At 40.1% G+C, this 21,812-nt stretch overlaps 1 protein-coding gene across 1 annotated transcript; it reads right to left on the bottom strand.

Annotated features, from left to right (window-relative positions):
- Nucleotides 1-2,979: 2,979 nt before the first annotated feature.
- On the bottom strand, nucleotides 2,980-20,781 carry cers2b (ceramide synthase 2b). Its single transcript, XM_039807301.1, has 11 exons — nucleotides 20,309-20,781; nucleotides 13,810-13,983; nucleotides 12,942-13,059; nucleotides 12,721-12,839; nucleotides 8,638-8,695; nucleotides 8,339-8,389; nucleotides 7,242-7,334; nucleotides 6,500-6,628; nucleotides 6,084-6,190; nucleotides 5,812-5,965; nucleotides 2,980-4,826 (listed from the first exon to the last, which is right to left on the bottom strand). Exons 2-11 carry the CDS (start codon nucleotides 13,980-13,982, stop codon nucleotides 4,677-4,679), a joined length of 1,152 nt encoding a protein of 383 aa, XP_039663235.1. The 5' UTR covers nucleotide 13,983; nucleotides 20,309-20,781; the 3' UTR covers nucleotides 2,980-4,676.
- Between the last annotated feature and the right edge of the window lie 1,031 nt (nucleotides 20,782-21,812).

The following is a 21,812-nucleotide window of genomic DNA, read 5'->3' as shown; positions in this document are numbered from 1 at the left end:
CGGATTCGGAATAATGGAAAGTTATTTATTAACCCTGATAACATCTTCTTTGTAGTGGCCATGTTTTCCCCCACATTAAGACTAATTATATTATTATTATTATTAAGACTAAAAAGCTCGTGAACACACCGAAGTCGAAAGAACGATCTCCCAACTCTGGGACTTGTGTTGGGAGTAAGTGAATGCAGCATTAATACACCCCAATTTACAGAGGCATATTATGCAAATAGGACAGGCTCTGACTGGTTTAATGATTAAAGTTAACAAGTAAAAAAAAAAAATAGTCTAACAAGCTGGTCTGAAAACATGTCATAAGGTTAAGACATACAATATTTGGCATTACATGCTTCTAACAGAGGTACTTGTATTTCTGCACTTTGCTTAGTAAAGGATCTGAGAACTTCTTCCAACAGATGGCATTGTTATTATATCTCAGCACTGTTGGAGGAGTTATTAAGATCTTTATCTTTAAGTTAAACTAGCAATGTCTCGATGTAAAAACACTGTATTTTAAGGTAAAAGCCCTGCATTCACAATTTCACCTACTGTATGTGCGGTGGTAAAGACACGTTCCTTTACTAAAGTATAAGTAACACCACACAATAAAAATACTTGTAACAATAGTAAAAGTCTTCATTTATAAAGTTTATATTGAAGTAACTAGGTACATAATGTATTATCAGGAAAAATCTAAGTATCAAAAGATTTTTTGTGCAGAAAGTAGTAAAAAGCTCAATATTTCTAGCTGAAATGTAGTTGCAGGAAATATTCAAGTAAAGCACAAATACCTCAACATTGTACTTAAGAACAGTAATTGAGTAAATGTACTGGGTTTCCATTTCAAGAAGTAGATAGGTAATTACAATAAAATGTGAGCGGTCAGATTTTATGGGGTAATCTTCTTAGATGATTTAACAGGATGACCTATTTTCTGCTAAAGGGCTGTGTCCATGCTACTGTATTTTAACATTATGCCAGATAAGAGTTTCAAGGGACAAAATAATGTTTTATGGTCTCATGTGTTTTTGTACTGGAATTTATAAACTTAAAGATTTACTGTGTGGGATGTTTGCAGACATGTCACAACCTGGCTCAAAGGCCATGACAAAAGAGGGAGCGAGGCATCGTAAATGATCAAAAGTAATTTATTTAACAAAAGAATAAACTAAACAGAACTTAACTAACTTAAATAAACCCAAAACAAAATGTGGAAGGCGTGGTGATCAGGCCATGGTTCAGGTCTGGATGGTAGTGAAGAGAGAGAAGTCTAGTCTGACCAGGTGGAGCTTTATCAGCTCCCAGCTCCCAGGTGCACCAGATCTGCAATCAACTCAAACAAGGATGGAAACAAAGATGGGTAAGACCAGAGAGGCATCACTCCCACAGAGAGGCCCTGCCAGATTACACAGGGCCGTCACACCTCCCCCCATAAAGCCGGTGGCCCAAAGAGCCAACGGCAAAACCAACCACCACCACCACCAGCCGTCACAACCGAACATTATACAGAAAAAACAAGTGATACCAGAATCACCATATGATAATACACAGACTTATACCAAGCAGAAAGGAACCGTTGACCTCCAACCTGTGCCGGGACGAATGCTCACCCCCGTCCCACCACCAGCAAAACCAGATACCTGGGAAGCAAAGGAAGAGAACAGGCACACAAAAAAATAAACAGTACCAACAACAAAAGCCAGGTTGTGCATCTCCAACATCAACATCATGTTTGATCCAATATGTGCATGTAGGAACATCACCAAACAGACATGGATACTGCTGCATCAAACCAGACAACTCATCACGCTCAGACTCCGTTAAATGCACCAACAGACTATCAAGATTACAAAGAGTCTCAGAATTTTTTAGACGACCATTCAACAAACTGTCATCTGGTTCCGGCACGTCATCTACACCCTGCGAGTCAGACACCGAACTCACAAGCAAAACAGGATGCACCTCGTCACTCACTGACTGGCTTACATCAGCCTCACGTCCATAATAGGACTAGAGAAGGTTGACATGACATAACTGTGTTGACTTTTTCCGACCTGGTGTAGCAATGATGTAATTACCTTCGCTCAACAACTGTATAAGGACCAGCATATTTAGCCTGAAACGGCGAGCTCACAACAGGCATCAGAGGAAGAACTTGATCCCCAGGACTAAACTCCTGATGTTCTGCACGGCGATCATAGCAAGTTCTCATCTTACTCTGTGACATTTGCAAATTCTCCCTCGCCATTTCACCTGCAACAAGCAACCGATGCCTAAAGCCATTGACAAAATCAACCAAATTTCTCGGCGGATCGGTCTCCACCAAGCCATCCTTTAAAACAGCCAAGGGCCCACGCACTTTGTGTCCAAAAACCAAGTCATAAGGACTAAACCCAGTACTTTCCTGAACAGCTTCTCTCGCAGCCAGTATAAGCCAAGGAAGACCCCCCTCCCAGTCTCTATCCAGCTCTGTGCAGTATGCACGCAGGAGAGACTTCAGAGTCTGATGGAATCTCTCCAAGGCCCCCTGACTCTGTGCACGATAAGCCGATGACTGGTTATGACGGACACGCAACAACTTCAAAACTTGACCAAACATGTGCGAAGAAAAATTTGACCCCTGATCGCTCTGGATGACCTTCGGAATACCAAAGACCGAAATAAACTGACTTAGTGCTTTCACCACCGCCTTAGTGGTAATAGCCCTCAACCGATACGCAGCAGGATACCGAGTGTTTTGACACATCACAGTTAGTAGGTATTTACAGCCAGACTTAGAACATGGCAACGGACCCACACAATCCACAATCAAATGCTCAAATGGTTCATTTACAACCATAATAGGTTGTAATGGAGCCGGCTTAACAGACTGATTGGGCTTACTCGTTAGCTGACACACATGACATGTTTTAATGTAAGCTGCAACATCTTTCTTCACCCGCGGCCAAAAGAAAGGGACAAAGGAAAATAAAAATGCTTTCATTGTGATTCATGATCTTTGTTTTTATTGTTAATAACAATACTTAGGCATCATTGAACAAAAAAAAATACAAAATAAGAAACAAATAACACTGTAATTAGGACACAGCTGTTTCTTCTGTATCACTGGGGAAGAGAGGTTGCCGGTTGGTCTGGGTTAGTAAAAAAGAATGTGGTGGTGGAATGAGGGTGAGTTTGAAAGGAAGGTAATTTATGAAGAAGAGGAGTGATGGATGAGACAGTGGAGGTAGGAGATACTAGTCTTAGCATTAGATCTGTCATGTGGAGACAGGAAAGAAAACAAGTGGACATGAAGACAGGACAGAGCTTCCAATACATTACTGATAAGGCACTTGACATACAACCAACTCTAAAGCATAACAACAAAACTGCAACACTCATTTCTTGAATTCCTCATAAGTCTCAAACACTAAATTGCTAAAAATTGATTTCAATATTTTTTTTAACATCAAAACCCGTTTTATACACACAATCATACCTAAAATCATTCACTTAGATCAACACGTAAAATTCTAACCCAGGTTAACAAACATAACCCAGGCTACAAGGCAGTGAATTGAAGAAATCTGGCCCATATTTGTGAAATCCGGAATTGGTTAATCTGTCCCATTCCATTCGACTTAGTAAAACTCCTTTATTTCAACAAAGCATCCCAACTTCGCAAAGATTTTGTTGAGTCATTGGTTTTTAGCAGGTGGCAGCATCAGCGTGATTCAAGACTCAACTGTATCAAACAGCTTTAGCCAAACCAGAAAGGAAAAACATTCAGCTTTGTCAAAACTAGCAGGAAGCAGTGGTTTATATTGCAGTGTTTGTGCTAAGCACTTGGGTATTTCTGCCTGCTCAAACAGCAAAGAACTGAGAATGATGACCTTTGCAGATCAGAGATCATCTCTTTTGGAAGAATGAATTGTACAATACTGAATTAAGAATTGAACCGAAATTAAAACAAGAAAGCAAGATTTACTCTTTAAACCTTAAACAAGGCAAATTTATAAATAGCACGGGCTGCATTGGAGACCAGAGGCCACAGTCCTACTGTAAGTTATTACAGTATATAAGAGACACTGTGTTTGTGCAAAGACGTTGCAATATCTCAACACTTACATAATTGCATAGACAAGGAAAAAATTAGGGGATTAAATGCCCTATTATCTCACTTTCACTCTCTTTTGTTCTTTTATTAGAAAACAAAAAGGTGCAACGAAATAAAGCAACACAAGATTAAAGCAGAAAGCTTTTTAAAAATGGCATTTTACCAGCCATTAGCTGGCTCTAAGGCACAAAGAACAAGGAAAGCTAGAAGCAGTAGAAGCAGCATCACCCCCATCCTCCATCCATTTTCTTCCCTGCCTTATTAAAATTTTGGGACTGACACACTGACAATGATAATTTTTCTCTAATGACAAAGCAAAAAAGCCATGCCACCTAATGTAGTGTATATTATCTGCTGGATCTCTGTGCCCTCTAATAGTACGAATGAACATGTATGAGTGTTTGTGGTGTGCAAAAGTAACTGTCAAATCCTTCCTCAGGATACCTGCTGTTCTTGCTTTAAAGGGGATGACTTGGCCCCTCCCTAAACCACAATCCTCTCTTCTTTCTCTCTCTTCATCCCTCCCTCCTGTTCCCCTACAGAGGGATATGAGTCCTTCTCAGATTCTTTCGTCCTGACACTTTTACTCTGTCTTGCGGTGGTTGTTGTTGTGGACTGTGTGACCGTTCTGCACTGGTCCATTTTTTTTCATGTACTTTTTATCCTCCTCTTCCCCCTCCTCTTCTGATTCATCTGTTTCCTCTTTGTCACTCCTTTCATCGTCAACTTTTTCCTGAAAAAAAAAACAAAACAAAAAATCAGGCCGACACATGTCATTAATCAATACTCAAACTGTACTGGAGCTCTGGCCAGTGTCAGAACAAACCATCCAGTTGCATGCATGAAAATATAAATCACATTTCTTTCATACCTTGTATGTATGTACATATGGAATATATTCTTATATTTCATTACATTACATCAACTGCTACTAGCTTAATAAACCCTAATCTCCATCTCAACTATCAGCGGTCAAGTTGCATTGTAGGTAATGTAGGCACCAAGTTTTGACAAGTAAGAAGAATGTGTATAATAAAAAAGACTACATCTCTGGTTCTGCTGCATCTATTTTTATCCTTTTTTTAAACTGTTCCCGACAATGTTACAGGACTGCAATGCTATAACTGTGAGTTCATCTTTTTTCTGTGATTACACCTATAGTGACACCCCAACCCCTTTCACAGTTTACACTTGAAGTGACACTCCAACCCCTTTCAGCTCTCAGGTTTTCACCCTTGAACAAAGTGTCTAAAGCCCCTCTAACTCCAACTCAGTTAGTTTATACACAGCTTGCTCCAACTGCTTTTCAGTTCTTGCACTTCAGTTGACACTGACATGGTTTTTCCGTTCATACACTTGAACTGGCACTACTTTCTCTCAGGAGTTCCACTTCACTTGACTCTTTCAGCTCAATTTATCACTTTTCAAAACCTGTCAGCACCTTCACCTCAACTTTACTCAGCGCTACACTGAAACTTTAATTTCTTTGAGGACCTTCATTTTAACTTTAACTTCTTTTGGTATTTCAAATGTCTCAACTGCAGATTTTCAGTGTCACATTTCAAATGTTTATTTCTTTTGCATTTTCTGGTATTTTATTTGATCTTGTTTACCTTTATTTATTGCTATTTGTGTTTTAACGAGCGCAGATGTTTCCATGATTTAATGGATGAATTAACTAAATTTGAACTTTAAATTAGATTTTTTTCTTTGCTTACATTATTGGTGAGGAAGCGGATTGCTATGCGTATGATGAGGATAGCCCAGAAGATATGTAGACACTGCAGAGTCATCAAAAGTCCATTGAAAAAGTAGTAGCCAAAGAAGGGTTCATAGATGGTCACTGGGTAAACCCACGTACAGTAAATAATCCTGGAATAGAGATAGTGAGGATTAAGGAAAATGTAACTTAAACAACATACAGGTGTATATTGCGATAAGACATTAAAACAATTGCTTAAAACGTGTGTATGTGTGTGTGCGTGTGTACCAGAAGGGGAAGATGACCAGCCGAGTGATAATGAAGATTGCAGCAAATACAATGAAGATGTAGTTACAGGCATTTCGCCACCCAGCATAGTTGAACATCTTTGCAGACTGTCAGAGGGAGAAAGAAAGAATAAAGGATAATGTATTTGTTTATATTATAATAAAAATGGTAGCCGGTTTGCCTCTATTCAACTAAAGATGACGTGAAGTTTAGTTTTCTCCACAAGGTGGCAGTGTGTCAGAATTTGTCTTACGGTAGTTGAAGTTGCATTGCAAGCAGTGAATCATGTGTGAACAAAACTTAAAACTCAGTAGGGATGCAGCATGTTAAAACCATTTATTTATACTGACCCCATCTATATGTTTGCTTGCCAAAGTGCGCTAATCAAAATGAATAACTGTATGAATGACATTTACCTCAAGGAAGTAATCAGATGAGTCATGAACCAGCATGATGAGAGTTCCAGCACGGATGTAATTAACACACCAGGAGAAGCTGATGAGGAGGATGGTCGCCACATGGTGAACTATCTGCTCCTTGAAGTCCTAAAGAGAAGGTGGAAAGAATTATGCTGCGAAAAGGAAACTGTTTGGAATATATATTTGTGTGTTGCATGTTTTGTGTGTGGGTGTATGTGTGTGTGTGTGTGTGAAGTGGTAAATCCTGCTTAAGAGGCATCTAGGTTAGAATAATTTGTTGGAGGAACACATTGTGCCTCTTTGGCAAGATTTTCCCCCACTGTGCTTAGCTGACCCTGGCTGAGCAAAGTCCACACACACACACACACACACACACACACACACACACACACACACACACACACACACACACACACACACACACACACACACACACACACACACACACACACACACACACACACACACACACACACACACACGTGTAACAACAGTCTAATGTCCAGCCCACAGTCAATGCCAGATGTCAATCTGATCAGTCAGTAAGAACAGACTTTGTCTTACTTGTGCGTACAGTTAATCATCATATATTAACCATAAAAGTGGTAAACCAAATACTGTTTGTATAAATTATATGTTTTCCATTAACAGCAATTGTTGTGTATATTTTTATTCTGTTCCCATGAAAGTCTTGTTGTTTACATAATAACACCTGAACAAAGGAGGTGAATTCACTCACTTTGCGTTTGACGTCAGAAGCCACACTGAAGAGCAGAGAGCTGTAGAAACCTAGCTCAATCATGTAGTACCAATACTGAGATGGCAGGAGAGTCTGAAGGAGAGGAAACAGCTTTACTTTCAAAATCCATACACCAATGTGAGCAAATCTATATTCTGAACTAGGGCTGCAACTCAGCATTATCATCACTATTACTGAGTTAATCGTATTGTCATTATTCTTTTGATCAACTGATTAATTGTTTGGTCTTGAAAATGTCAGAAAATAGCGAAAAATGTCATTACAAGTTCTTAGAGCCCATGTTAAGTCCAAAACCTAAAGATATTTTGTTGATTATTACACATAGACCAACCAGTTAATTTTTGGCATTTTTGCTTAAAAACATACTTAAACGACGGACCGATTATCTAAATGAATGACGTAACTACTCATTTCAGCTCTATTTGGAACTCTGTAGAAGGAGGGTGTCTTGTGATATGTGCATCAGGGTCTCGGCAGTGTTCAACAAATTGAATTTAAGACCTTTTAAATACATCATAAAATGCAATGTAATACCCTTTTCACGGCCATATCGGTAAAACAATGACGCAAAACCGGTAGGGACAATAAGGCCTATTTATATTTATTAAGTACATATTTTTTATCGACATTTACATCACATCTTGTCAGTACTTCCTGGCTGTATAGAACAAGTCATATAATTAATCAATTAACATGGCCTGGAACCAGAGAAGGGGCAGAAAACTGAGGGATGGATTAACAAACTAGGTTTTTGCTAAAACTGACACTTATGAGTTGATGAGCTCCCTTGCTACTGTGGCTAGCAATAGCAACAGTCTATAGCTACAGCTACAGGTCTGATAATGCTGACTAAATCTCCACAAAAAAGGATTGAATAGCCTCCTGCTGCACAATCAACACCAACCTGCACCAGTCTCACATGTGGTTTATAGAACTGTAACGTCTCCCAAAAGCCAACAACCTTTTAAATAGCTTTGAAGGCCTTTTTGTGATGGAACTGAATTAAATGCTTTTTTAAAGACTATTCTGCAGATACCCTGGGGTATTCAGTGTACCTAGCCATCCCAGAGACTTACCAGCACAGGGAAGCCTTGCCACATCTCTTTCAGATCATAAAGCCAAGGTTTCTGGAAGGAGAGATGCGTTGTGAATGAGACAGCAGAGCTCGACAGATGTATTTATATCAACTGACTCAGCATGGCAATGAGTCAACGCTGCACCTCGGACAGTGCGAGAGGCGAAGTCATCACAGCAAAAAAGACAGACAACCATGGAAACTGTCATGTTACTATGGCAAGGCAGGTGATGAATGAGCATGTGAACATAAAGAGATGAGAGGTGGAGGAGGAGTCAAGGTTAACATGGCAGTACTCACATCGATGAGGGCGGCCAGGCCAGCAATGAAAGCAAGAAGGTAAAACGTAAATCTCCAACTGTAAGAGAACACACACACACACACACACACCACACACACACGTTCTACTCAGTCAATGAGGAAGAGACAAGAGACACATTTTCTACCAGCAGACACTTAAACACACACACACACACAGCCAAAAACCCCAAAACACACAGCCGAACACGTGCCATCACACACGGAGAGCTGTCAAACAGTATTCCCTCTCAATATCCTGTAACAGAGCCGGTGAGAGTCCATTCCCCCTACAGCCTCTCGTACAGGTGTAAAGAGGGGATTTCACAGCAGCAGAGAGACATGGACAGAGAAACACAAGAACAGAAAAGTGAACACAGAGAAAGAAGAGAGATTTATACCAGTGGGGAAAATAAGGGAGAGTAACAGAAGCCTATTGTGTGCACACAAACAACAGATTGATTCAGAAGACGCACAGTGAAAGACACACCATAACCAGGGAGCAACAAACATGCAGTCACATGTACGTCTTCTCACATCCACTCGAGCATCATATGCAGAACATCAATCTGCTTAAATATCATCTTCCACACATACAGTGGGGATAACAAGTATTTGATACACTGCCGATTTTGCAAATGTTTATCATAGGTACACTTCAACTGTGAGAGGCGGAATCTAAAACAAAAATCCAGAAAATCACATTGTATGATTTTTAAATAATTAATTTGCATTTTATTGCATGACATAAGTATTTGATCACCTACCAACCAGTAAGAATTCCGGCTCTCACAGACCTGTTAGTTTTTCTTTAAGAAGCCCTCCTGTTCTCCACTCATTACCTGTATTAACTGCACCTGTTTGAACTCGTTACCTGTATAAAAGACACACTCAATCAAACAGACTCCAACCTCTCCACAATGGCCAAGACCAGACAGCTGTGTAAGGACATCAGGGATAAAATTGTAGACCTGCACAAGGCGGGGGCTACGGGCAAGCAAGCAGCTTGGTGAGAAGGCAACAACTGTTGGCGCAATTATTAGAAAATGGAAGAAGTTTAAGATGACGGTCAATCTCCCTCAGTCTGGGGCTCCATCCAAGATCTCACCTCGTGGGGCATCAATGATCATGAGGAAGGTGAGGGATCAGCCCAGAACTACACGGCAGGACCTGGTCAATGACCTGAAGAGAGCTGGGACCACAGTCTCAAAGAAAACCATTAGTAACACACTACGCCATCATGGATTAAAATCCTACAGCACATGCAAGGTCCCCCTGCTCAAGCCAGCGCATGTCTGAAGTTTGTCAATGACCATCTGGATGATCCAGAGGAGGAATGGGAGAAGGTCAATGTGGTCTGATGAGACAAAAATAGAGCTTTTTGGTCTAAACTCCACTCGCCGTGTTTGGAGGAAGAAGAAGGATGAGTACAACCCCAAGAATACCATCCCAACCGTGAAGCATGGAGGTGGAAACATCATTCTTTGGGGATGCTTTTCTGCAAAGGGACAGGGCGACTGCACCGTATTGAGGGGAGGATGGATGGGGCCATGTATCGCGAGATCTTGGCCAACAACCTCCTTCCCTCAGTAAGAGCATTGAAGATGGGTTGTGGCTGGGTCTTCCAGCATGACAACGACCCGAAACACACAACCAGGGCAACTAAGGAGTGGCTCCGTAAGAAGCATCTCAAGGTCCTAGAGTGGCCTAGCCAGTCTCCAGACCTGAACCCAATAGAAAATCTTTGGAGGGAGCTGAAAGTCCGTATTGCCCAGCAACAGCCCCGAAACCTGAAGGATCTGGAGAAGGTCTGTATGGAGGAGTGGGCCAAAATCCCTGCTGCAGTGTGTGCAAACCTGGTCAAGAACTACAGGAAACGTATGATCTCTGTAATTGCAAACACAGGTTTTTGTACCAAATATTAAGTTCTGCTTTTCTGATGTATCAAATACTTATGTCATGCAATAAAATGCAAATTAATTACTTAAAAATCATACAATGTGATTTTCTGAATTTTAGTTTGAGATTCCGTCACTCACAGTGGAAGAGTACCTATGATAAAAATTACAGACTTCTACATGCTTTCTAAGTGGGAAAACCTGCAAAATCGGCAGTGTATCAAATACTTGTTCTCCCCACTGTATACCGCAAACGCAGATTAGGAAGGGTCACACCACCAAAATTACAGAAAAGTTTTATTTTAGTCATGCAGACAGTTTTGAGTTATTCTCTAAGATGTCTGTATCCTCCACAACACAATGAAAGCAGGTTGAACTTCATTTGTTGTGCTCATATCATTTAAAAATTATATATATATATATATATATATATATATATATATATATATATATATATATATATATATATATATATATATATATATATATACTGTGTGTTATATATATATATATATATATATTAAAGCTGCAGTAGCTAGAAAGCAACAAAAATGCCAGAATTTCAAGTAGAATGAGAGCTCTTTCTGCAGCTCTCCCTCTCCCCTCTCTGTCTGCATGTGCTGAACAGCCAATAGAAACACACTCTCTCTCTGAAATGCCCTGTCATTGGCCAAAGTCTCCTGTCACGGGCTACATTTTCTGAAGCCTGAAATCAGAGCCAAGCAGAGGTGCAGAAGTCTAGTTTTCTCTTAAAAACGACATCAAAAATATACTGCATACCACAGCTTTAAAGGTCCCATGGCTTGAAACATTTTTTTAATATGACAATATAACATTAATATGCGTTCCCCCAGCCTGCCTATGGTCCCCCAGTGGCTTGAAATGGCGATAGGTGTAAACCGAGCCCTGAAAGCTCAGATGGGCCGATCTGGAATCTTGCTCCTTATGAGGTCATAAGGAGCAAGGTTACCTCCCCTTTCTCTGCTTTGCCCGCCCAGAGAATTTGGCCCACCCATGAGAGAGAGAGAGACAGCATGGCTTTCAAATGAGCATGAAGTGGCAGTTGGTCAAGGCCACACCCCCACCCTCCACATTGCCCCCCCTCTCTCCTCCTCAATAGCTACAGACACAGAAATGGCACATAATAAGGAAAGCTCATTGTGGGGCTGGCTCTAGTGGCTGTAATTCTGCACCAAGGCTGAATTTTGGAAAAGAGACTTCAGATACAGTATTAAGGGACCACTAAGGTCTATATAAAAGAATCCAAAGAGCACCATGTCATGGGACCTTTAATGTCCATTATTAACAGGAGAAATTATTACAGCAAGCTTATGGGCCTTTGAGGGCACCTGACTATTATTTTAAGACATACTGGAAAAAATCCCACTTATCCTTAGCTCAGAAAAACATTTCTAAGCAAATGAGCAATCTGCTCCAGAACAGCGACTGGGTAGACCTTGTGAGAAGATTATTTTTTTGTCAACTGCTGTTTCCAAAGTATATGACGATTTTTATAGGGACTATTTCTTTAGTTCCAGCTCTCAATTAGGTCGGTGTCTTCTCGTAATTTGGGTGAACTGACCCTTCAAGTCACGTAAAAAAATGTTTTTATGGATCTGTCGACACACATGTACAATGACCATGACAATGAAGCTAATGGTAAAGTCCATACACAGAAGTTATAGGTTGAACACAACACACTGTGTGGAATAATGCATTAACAGATCATCTAAGAAAGTGTTTGTCAGCATTATTATGCTATCTGCTGCTGTTTATGGCACTCTTATAGATACGGTTATCTGTAATACTGTACATTGAGTCATCTGCCAGCTGACACTAGCTAGCTTCAGTAGCCTTGTGTTGTCAGGTGATCATGCTATTGGTTTAACTCAGGTAATGCTCACACATAAAAATAGCCAACAGTGGTGAGAGAACCCCTGTTGCCGAGGCCCTGTGCTAATGAGTGTGGATGGTTGGATTTGTCTGTGCATGTGTGAGAAGAGTTGGGGCAATGCTACAGGCATGGTAGCAGCATAGTGGCATTATAATAAGTGCATGTTAAAAATAGAGGGCTACTTTTGCCCTTAGAAATGTGCTCATATAGCCGGGGGAACGCAAGGGTAGGCAGCTGCTCCATAGCTCTATAGACATGTGTGCATATGTACTGTATGTGTGTGCGTGAGTTTACCTGGCCTCTCGAAACTTTTTGAGCAAACTCGGTCTGTCCTGGTTCCTTCGTCTCCTGAACCATCGCTGCACTTGTCTTTCTGAATAGCCAGTCTGCTTGCAAAGACTTGCTATTGAAGTCTGAGAACAGCACAAAGGTCAGATTTAAGTATTTAATTTCCTGGCAACACACACAGCACGCTACTCTGTCTTTTTTAAGTGTGTATGGGTGCAAACATGTACCTCTGTTGGACTTTTGGTAATGTTACAGTAGTAGGACTCCAGTGTGGGATTGTGAGGGACTTTGAGCCGCACTGTTTCTTTCACCCCGAGCAGAGAAGCCAGGGGTGTAGCCACCGTCCTGCAATCACAAAAACATTGTCGAGATTAAAAGGAGATGAAATGTAAAGAAGTTAAAGACAGTAAAGGGTGATATCAAGGACATTATTTAAATGTGTGAGAAATGATCTACTCAAGTGTGAGATAAACAAAGCTAATAGACATAAAAAGCAAATAAAATCATTAGAAGTTAGGATGATGAAATTCAGGATGACGAGAAAGCCTCTCAGCCATGTGTAGAGTGATAACCCAAAGAGCAACAATTATCCTTCATGTTTATATATGTAAATGTTTATTTGTCTTATCATATTCATAAAGTTTTCAGCTAGCCCACTTTATAATTTATCACTCTATGATTTGAATGGGATTTAGGAATAAAAAATACATTTTGTCTGATTTCTAAAAGATTAGCAACTAGAAACAGGAACACTGTACTTGTGTGATAAAGAATGTGAATTACTTGAAAGAACTGGGCTGTACTCGTTATAAACTAGGGCACAGCATAGTGAACATTAAATCATTGCTGGGATAGAAACTGCATTCTGGAGAAAAATAATGTAATTAGAGGTCAGAGTATGAGATAACCGATGGCCAGACTAGAGGAGAAAGAAAAGGAACAGAGGGAAACTATCAAGGGACAAAACAAGTTAGACTGGACAAAAGGACAGAAAATAAGTGTAAATATAAATTAAGCAAATGTTTGAATTAATAACCAAAGACATAGATGAGGTTGCACAGATATCCAGTTAGACAGCGTAAAAAATGGACTGACCTTTCAAAGATCTGACGGACAATGAGGAATACAAGGGCGATGGGCAGCGCCACCCACAAGTCGTGGGCTTTGGCGTATACTCGTCCATCCCGATCCTCCAGGTCAGCCCAGCCCAGGCCCTCTGGAAACCACAGCCGCTCCTGCCAGAACCACTCGCTCAGCCCAGACAGCATCCTGCAACATAGGGCACACAAGGACTCAGCAACCAACTCTATGGGTTTATTACACATGTTCGAGAGGCAGAATCCACACCCTAAAAAACATGGTTCCCCCTAAAATCTGAACGCACAAGCAGTCTAAAGGGGCTTGCTTTAGGGGCTTTAAATACAAGCCTGGCTATGTATAGGGGAAGACATCTGTTAATGGGAATATTTTCTACCATGTAATTAAGAGGATTAGATGATGGCACCAATGTTTCCCTCTCATTGGAACAGAGCACAAGCAGCATGCTGGGAGCTCAGCTCAGGAGGCCCACGTGAGGGAGGAGAAATCAGACCAACAACTGAGCTTCGTGCTTTCAACACCAGCTCTTTCCTAAACAGTTGACAGCCGTTGCAAACTATGCTTTTTTATTCTGAGTGCAGAAAGGAATATTTCTGCTGCCAAGTTCAGGGAGTGGCAGAGAAAGAGAGTAAAATGGATAACTAGCAGCTGAGGGATGTGAGTCATGATTCATCCATATGTGCAGAGCAGCGGGGGCGCCCCCACACACTCATCTCTGGAGTCCCCTTGCAGATCTACAGTAACCCCCCCTTTACACTCACTGTAGCTGTAAATGCCAAAGCCCTGTAACCACATCACTTCCACTCCCATCCCCACCCTGCTGCTCCCTGCCAGTAATCAAGAAAGATTCCTTCCTTGGCCCAGAGAGCTTAAGCAATGTGTATATGTAATGTGCACCCTCCCTTGACTATCTTTAAAATATGCAGCTGGAATAAGACTTGAATGTAAAGAACTGAGGTTTGCCTAAAGAGAAGCTTTGTGGTAAAACAACTTTGACAATGACTTTTAAACAAAGCAACAGTGTACTTCATGCATAAGATTCACAAAAATAATACACTTTTAAAGAAAGTTAGAATGTTCGTCAATGCCCTTATCTTTGTCTTAGTCCCTGATTAGCTCTTTAAATACAAGGTTTTCAAATCAGTATTTGGTGTTTGACACCGATACACCACGCTTCATTAATTCAATCCTAAATATAAAATAATATTGCTACTAGTTTCAGCCTCTGACACTGTCCATGAGACAGTGTCATGTTGATTGTGTTGGTTATTTTCCACATCATGTCATGTTAGTCATGGCCCTCATTTCCTGTTGCAACAGAATGGCTGGCCGAGCACCCGGCTTTCCTTTCTCTCTCTCTCTTTCCCCTCAGCACAGTGGATGGGAAGGGTGACATATTTTTCCCAGTTATTTTGCCAACTCTTCCACTTCAGTAGCACTACATCTCACTTCTCCTGGAGTGTCCTGTCAGATCTTGTGAGTTTGTGTGCATGCAGGGTTCAAAATTAGCACAATTTACCTGCCAAATGCTGGTAAAATATGCAAGTGGCTGGACGATTTGCTTCACTCACAAGCCAAAAAAAACCCCCAATGTTAATCTATTGAGTAGATGGTAAAATTTGAACTTTCACTAGCCATTTGGCTGGTGGAATAAAAGTTCATTTTGAACCCCGTGGGCACGTCTGGCTCCATAAAAAGCAGTGTAATCTAACACAAAACAACAGATAATAAATGAGCTTCTGAGCACAAGTAAAGACAAGTTCAAAGGGCAGAATGAATGAGGAATGCAGACAGACTGTGTTGACTTCTCTGCATATTAAATGATTTCCCTTAATAACAACAAACTACAAACTGTTAATAAATATATTAGCTGTAATTAGGCTCAACATACAAACATGCACATATACCTAAATTAAACAATCAAGGGGGAAATGCTTGCAACTAAACAAGGACAAATTATTTATATTTTGCATGGCTGCCGCATGGAGACGATTTAGGAATCGAGAGGATATTTTTAGGGTTTCTAGTTGAGATCATCTGATGAATTCAGCATGTTAAAGCTTGTTTCCCCCCACAGCTTTCCTAACAACACATACCATTGGCCCACAGGATCAAATGACCAGACTCTGACCATTTCAAAGGTCCAATAAAAATAAAGCATGCCTTTGGCAGGGGAGGGAGAAAGGAGGTTCTCTCACTGTCTCCTCTCTTTTCCTCACTATGATTGTCCATTACAAGGATGTGGTGATTGTAAACACAGACCCAACATCAGGCTGGAAGAGTACACCTCCAGATGTTACTGATGTTTCATCTCAGCTCCTTCTGAATCCTAAGTTTACAAACCCATAATGCAGTTTCACAAAAATGGATGAAATTAAAGGTCCAATGTGTAGGAATTTCTCCCATCTAGCATTGAGATCATATATCGCAATTAACTCTCTCGCACCACGCAGTTCAAAGTACACATTACAGTTACGGTAGCATTCACCCTTCAAAAAGCCGGTCTCTTGCTCTTTTCAATGTCCTTTTTCTGGGCAAAGAAGAAGACTCCTGTTCCTGAAACTTGCCGGAGCCGAGAAGCTACAATACCCATTAGCAGTACCTGTGAGTTTATCATGTGACAGCCAAAACGCAAAACACGGAGCAGTATGTCCTGTATGTCCCTTACCGGCTAACGTATTTCAAGATGGCGCATGAATATGGAGCGTTTACCCCAGTTCATGCAAATGCAAATGTAAAATTTTAAGCCAAAAGCAATACTTGGAATTGATGGTGGTGGTTAATATTCATGAAAAAGGACAAGTTTGTGAACGGGCAGCACAGATTTTGATAATGAACAACTAAACATGATACACACTGGGCCTTTAAGGGAACAAGCCTCAGAGGAAAACCTAAACAGACCAAACTGGAACCTGGTACAGAGTCCAGGAATATTTAGAGAATGTAAACACACTGCCACCATACCAGGGGGATGCTCCAGTTTTCCCATTCACTTTCCATGGATGAATAACATCTTATGGAGTTTAACAGACACCCAATACTTTGTTTATCTGAATAACAGGAGACTGAGTCGAAAAAAGGAACATAAGTCACGAGACTGTAGCAGTGAGTCATTCATAACATACCATCTATGTGTGCATAACTACCTATTAGGGCTGCTTGATTATGGAAAAAAATATAATCATGATTATTTCAGTCAATATTGAAATCACGATAAATTAACATGATTACTCGTTGACTTCTGGAAACATGTTGCAATTATTGAACTTAAAAAACTGAAAAAAGTTAAATAAATCAACAGTAAAAAAAACACATACAACTGTGAAATTTGCCATAATACTTTACTATTTAAACTTAATTTTTTTCATTCAGAACACAAAAGAAAATAAGAGTTTACTTGGAAAACGTAATAAGCTAAATAATTGTTTTTCTCGATTATTCTGTTTTGTGATCATTGGGAGCCAAAATCATAATCACGATTACATTTTGATTAATTGCACAGCCCTAACACCTATTTACTCATATCCATCCATACTTAAGCTGTTCACTTACAGTTGACTCATTCAAACGTCAACTTTAAAAAAAATGACTAGGACACAGACAGTTTGGACAGCATACACAATAAGTTTTCAGTACCTCAAGTTTGGAGGTTTGATAAGTCAGAGACAGAACGGCACATCAATTACATGCTGATATCACAAAGGGTCACAAGACAAAAGAGTCAAAATGAGGTTGAGTCAATCAGATAAGTCAGCAATTATTTCATGGCTTTGAACATTGCTGTAGCTCATATTAGGTTTTAAAAACATTACAGTATTGTATGGACAAAATATCAATATTGTCAATATTTTTTAAGTACTGACTGAAATATGCCAGTAGCCCCAAGTAAAGATCTGTCAGGTATTAAAAGTTGGCATTGAATACTTAGATATTTCCTGAATTTGTTGATGTCTTGCTGATTTTAGACTTAATTTTATGTTTTGTTTCTATGTAGATGCTTTAAATTAAGATACAATTAAACACTGTGTTTCTGCCGGAAAAACTATTTTATATTCCTCATTGTGAGGTTATGAAGAAAGTACAATCAGGTATCAGTGCCAAAACTCAGGGATTATATTAGCACCAGTATAACAAGATCTGGAATGATACCCTATAAACCTGCAATTCCATAATGCACATTTCACTGATAAAGCTGACTGTTTTGCAAAATGATTTAAATATTGTAATAAATTCATGTAATGGGTCACCTTTCCTGACAGGGTTGATAATCTTTCATTTAATTAGTATGCTATTTAGTGTAGCATTAAGGTAATAGAGCTGAAACTATTAGTCAAAATCAAATGACAGAAATTAATTAAGCAAATTTGGATAATCATCTACCATTTGAGTCATTTTTCAAGCATAAAACATAAACATATAAACATTCACTGCTCCAGCTTCTCAAATGTGAATATTTTCATATGATCAGTCATATGATGGTAACTGAATATACTTGGATATGGACTGTTGGTTGAATACATCTACCTATTTGAATAGGTCACGTTGACCTGAAGAGGCGGCTGGCATGCTCTCTGCAAATCAGCTGTAACTCAAGTCATGCCTTGGACATTTTGAGGGGTTTCTGAGGGTGAGTCAGGCACATCCTTCACATTTTAAACGTTCTTCTGGATCTTGGTTTGACTGAAAACAGTTGTGTCATTTTTAATAAAGTACAAGATAGTAGATACAATGGTTACGCAAACAGAGATTGTAGAAAATGGTATACTGCAAAAGGGAGAACATGTCAAATCATTACAGGGGCAGACAGCCTGTTTGCAGTGATCTGTTTCATCACTCTCATCCAATCTTCTGTGTTATAGATAAGAGATCCCAAGAAAGTCAACTACAATACCTGTGACCCCCATGAATTGTTAATGGGTAGATTCAATCATGCAGCAGAGTGATTTGAATAGGCCTGTTCAGGAGGTGTAAGGGTAATATTGTCATGTTGATTCTCACGGATCCCCACAGGATTCAGGCCCATATATGCCCTTTATGTTGAGTACAGTTACCTTGCCCAGAGCAATTAGATGACCCTTGGGTATATGTGAGGCTTTCATTTTAAATGGTAATGATTCATGTATTTAACTGAATTACTGATTAGTCAGTAAACAGAGCTAAATCAGTAGAAGTTGTAAATATTGACAGATGATAGTTAAAGTTATGTTCTGTTCAGGTTAGGGAAAGATAGAAGTTATATTCTGTATTCCTCCTCTAGACTGTCAGGGTTTTGTGGGGCTAACATAATGTTTGACCTGAATGCAGAGCTTTCATCAATAAGAGGGTTTCCCCTTCCCAATTAATTATTTAGTTAGTCTTTTAAATGACAACCACATATAGTATGTAAGTATCTTGTGGTCTGGGGAACAATAACTAAACCATATAGACCATGATCATCTTTTAGATTAATTGTTCTGTCTAAGAAATTGAGCCTAACCATAACTCCAAAATACACAATTTGCAGTGTATATAACAGAGACAAGACTAAAATCATCACATTCGAGAAGCTGGAACCATTACTTAATAAATAACTTAATAAACATTCATCAATTATCAAAATTTGTTGGTGATATATTTTCTCTTAATCGACTATTTAATTAATTGACTAACTGTTTCACGATAGTGTTGGTCTTTCACCCAAAGATTAACATGATGTTTGACCTGGATGCAAAGCTTGACAACACATGCACACATATTTGCCTATTATTATGTCATAGATTTGCACACATTTGAGTATGAACGAGTGCTCATAGTGATATAAACAAATCTGGTTACAAACAAAACAACACTATTTCCATAATATTCATCAGGGCTTCCGGTGGCTGGAGTATCCACCCTATCTCAATTTATGAGATTCTTATTCAGATATATTTTAAATTCGAGGGTGTTTTTCTGTCACCGTGGTGTTCATACTAGCTTAAATGTAGCTATTCAAAAAGGGAGATAGTGGAGAAGCTAAGTGAAGAACACAATGGTGGCAGCAGGAAGGGGTCCCACACTGAAACAAATCACTGTAATTAAAAAAACAGTCATTATGTAAAAGGGTCTAAACGTGCTATCACCCTGGGTATTCCTGTCTGTAAATCATGGTGTTGTATCCGCGGCCTGTAGTTGTGTAGTTACAGTGATAATGTGACATAATCTGCTGCTAGTTAGCAAACTTTAGAAACCGACCCACCACTGGGCCACGCGCCAGGCTGCCCCCGTGTTTTCAATATTATACAACAAAGGTTAACGGTTATTAACGTACTTTCAAACAGTTAAAACAATACACAGACATTCATGCGTTTTTCCTGATAAAAACACAAATAAGAAGCCTGTTAGTTTAATTAACCGATTCCTACATGAATGCGTAATGACGTCTGAGAGAAGCGAGGATGCGGAGCATGCGCCCCCACTCACGCGCACATAAACGAATAACGTCTACTCTCCGACATGAAAGGGAAACAGTACTTACTTTGGTGTTTTCCCCCGTAGTGAAAAGTGATATCCGGCTTGCAATTATATAAAAAAAATGTTTTTTCCACAAGCCGTCCAGGTCCCACCTAGCTAGCTAGCAATAACCTAACGGTCCTGTTGAGTGTCTGCCAGCCCGCTGGTTGTGCTCAGAAGGCGCAGTTTGTGTCCAAGTTTAGTATCCGGAATGATTTTTACATATTTCCATGGCGTACAAAGTTTATTTTTCCTCTTAATTAAAACATAAATTAAAAAACAAAAAAAGTGTCTACAGATTGGAGAATGTGCGAGATTCTGCAATGCGACCCGATATTTTTCTTCTCTCTCTATCTCTCTCTTAATCTCGTCGTGTCCGAGCTAAAAACAATTCCTCACTAGTGTGTCCCCGAGAGTCGGCGGGGTCTGTGGCCGGGCAGAGGCGGAGGAAGGGCCGGTACGAGAGCAGAGAGGGAGAGGAGCAGACAGAGGGAGGAGTGAGGGGATAACGGAAAGGGAGGAACGCAGATGACGTCCTATAGCACATGAGAGCATTTGGCTGACACACACTCACACACACACACACACACACACACACACACACACACACACACACACACACACACACACACACACACGCACACGCACACACACGCACACACGCACGCACACCCACCCACGCACGCACGCAAACACACACATATTTCTGTTATTTTATACTGATGAAACTACTTTTTCTCGGGTCACAGCTTGACTGCAGCTGACCTTCCACCTCCTTGTTATTTGCAAACGTAGGATACTTGCACTCATTTACTGTGAATATTTAGCTAAAGGTAAAATACATTTATTGATTGTTATAAATCATACTGTTTCAATGGCAATAACATGTTTATAGGGGTGGTTTATCAACCTTTTTTGTCTTTTGCAGATTCACACCTTATATTTCTTAAGGTATTTAACTGTTCTTCAAACCCACTGGCCATCACTGTTTGTGATGAAACATTGACATTACTTCAAATGATCTCCTGCCTGAGAACAGTTGTAGTCAGTAAATAAACAGGTTATTTTCAGTGCTGCATTTTGTGTTTGTACTAGAACATGTTTAGATGCTTTTAGGTTAAAAATTTTCTCACACTGCCCATGGCTGCTGCACCTGTATTCACCCTCTATGTGAGATGCTCTGTAATGGTGTAGACACATATAGCCGACGGGCGACCGTTGACAGAAAACCCCGTTGATATGATCAGTCGCGTCCCGAGGTCCAAAAAACTGCCACAGAACAGACCAAAAAGACGGCAGGCGGCGCTAATCTGTAATGTTGCCCAAGAAATGAAAGCCGGCAGCTGATTGGCCCCCTATATGGAACTCTGGTGGAACTGCAACCAGTTCAGAATCCGGAAGTAACGAGGGAGTGGAACTTCTTCCTATATTAGAAATTCTTTGTCTCCGATATTGAGAGCCAGACTGTCATGGCGGCCGTTCAGAATACGATCTCATATTGTACTAAAATAGTTCACTGAAACGTGTTT

Source organism: Perca fluviatilis, chromosome 7, assembly GCF_010015445.1.
Source record: "Perca fluviatilis chromosome 7, GENO_Pfluv_1.0, whole genome shotgun sequence".
In the NCBI taxonomy this organism is placed as follows: Eukaryota; Metazoa; Chordata; class Actinopteri; order Perciformes; family Percidae; genus Perca; species Perca fluviatilis.
This window is presented reverse-complemented; position numbering and strand designations above follow the sequence as displayed.

Coding starts and splice junctions, on each gene's coding strand:
- cers2b (XM_039807301.1), bottom strand. CDS start 13,982: ATGCTGTCTGGGCTGAGCGAGTGGTTCTGGCAGGAGCGGCTGTGGTTT. Junction 7,335..8,338: donor GGCAAGGCTTCCCTGTGCTG/GTAAGTCTCTGG, acceptor CCTCTCCTTCAG/ACTCTCCTGCCATCTCAGTA. Junction 6,191..6,499: donor CATCTGATTACTTCCTTGAG/GTAAATGTCATT, acceptor TCCCTCTGACAG/TCTGCAAAGATGTTCAACTA.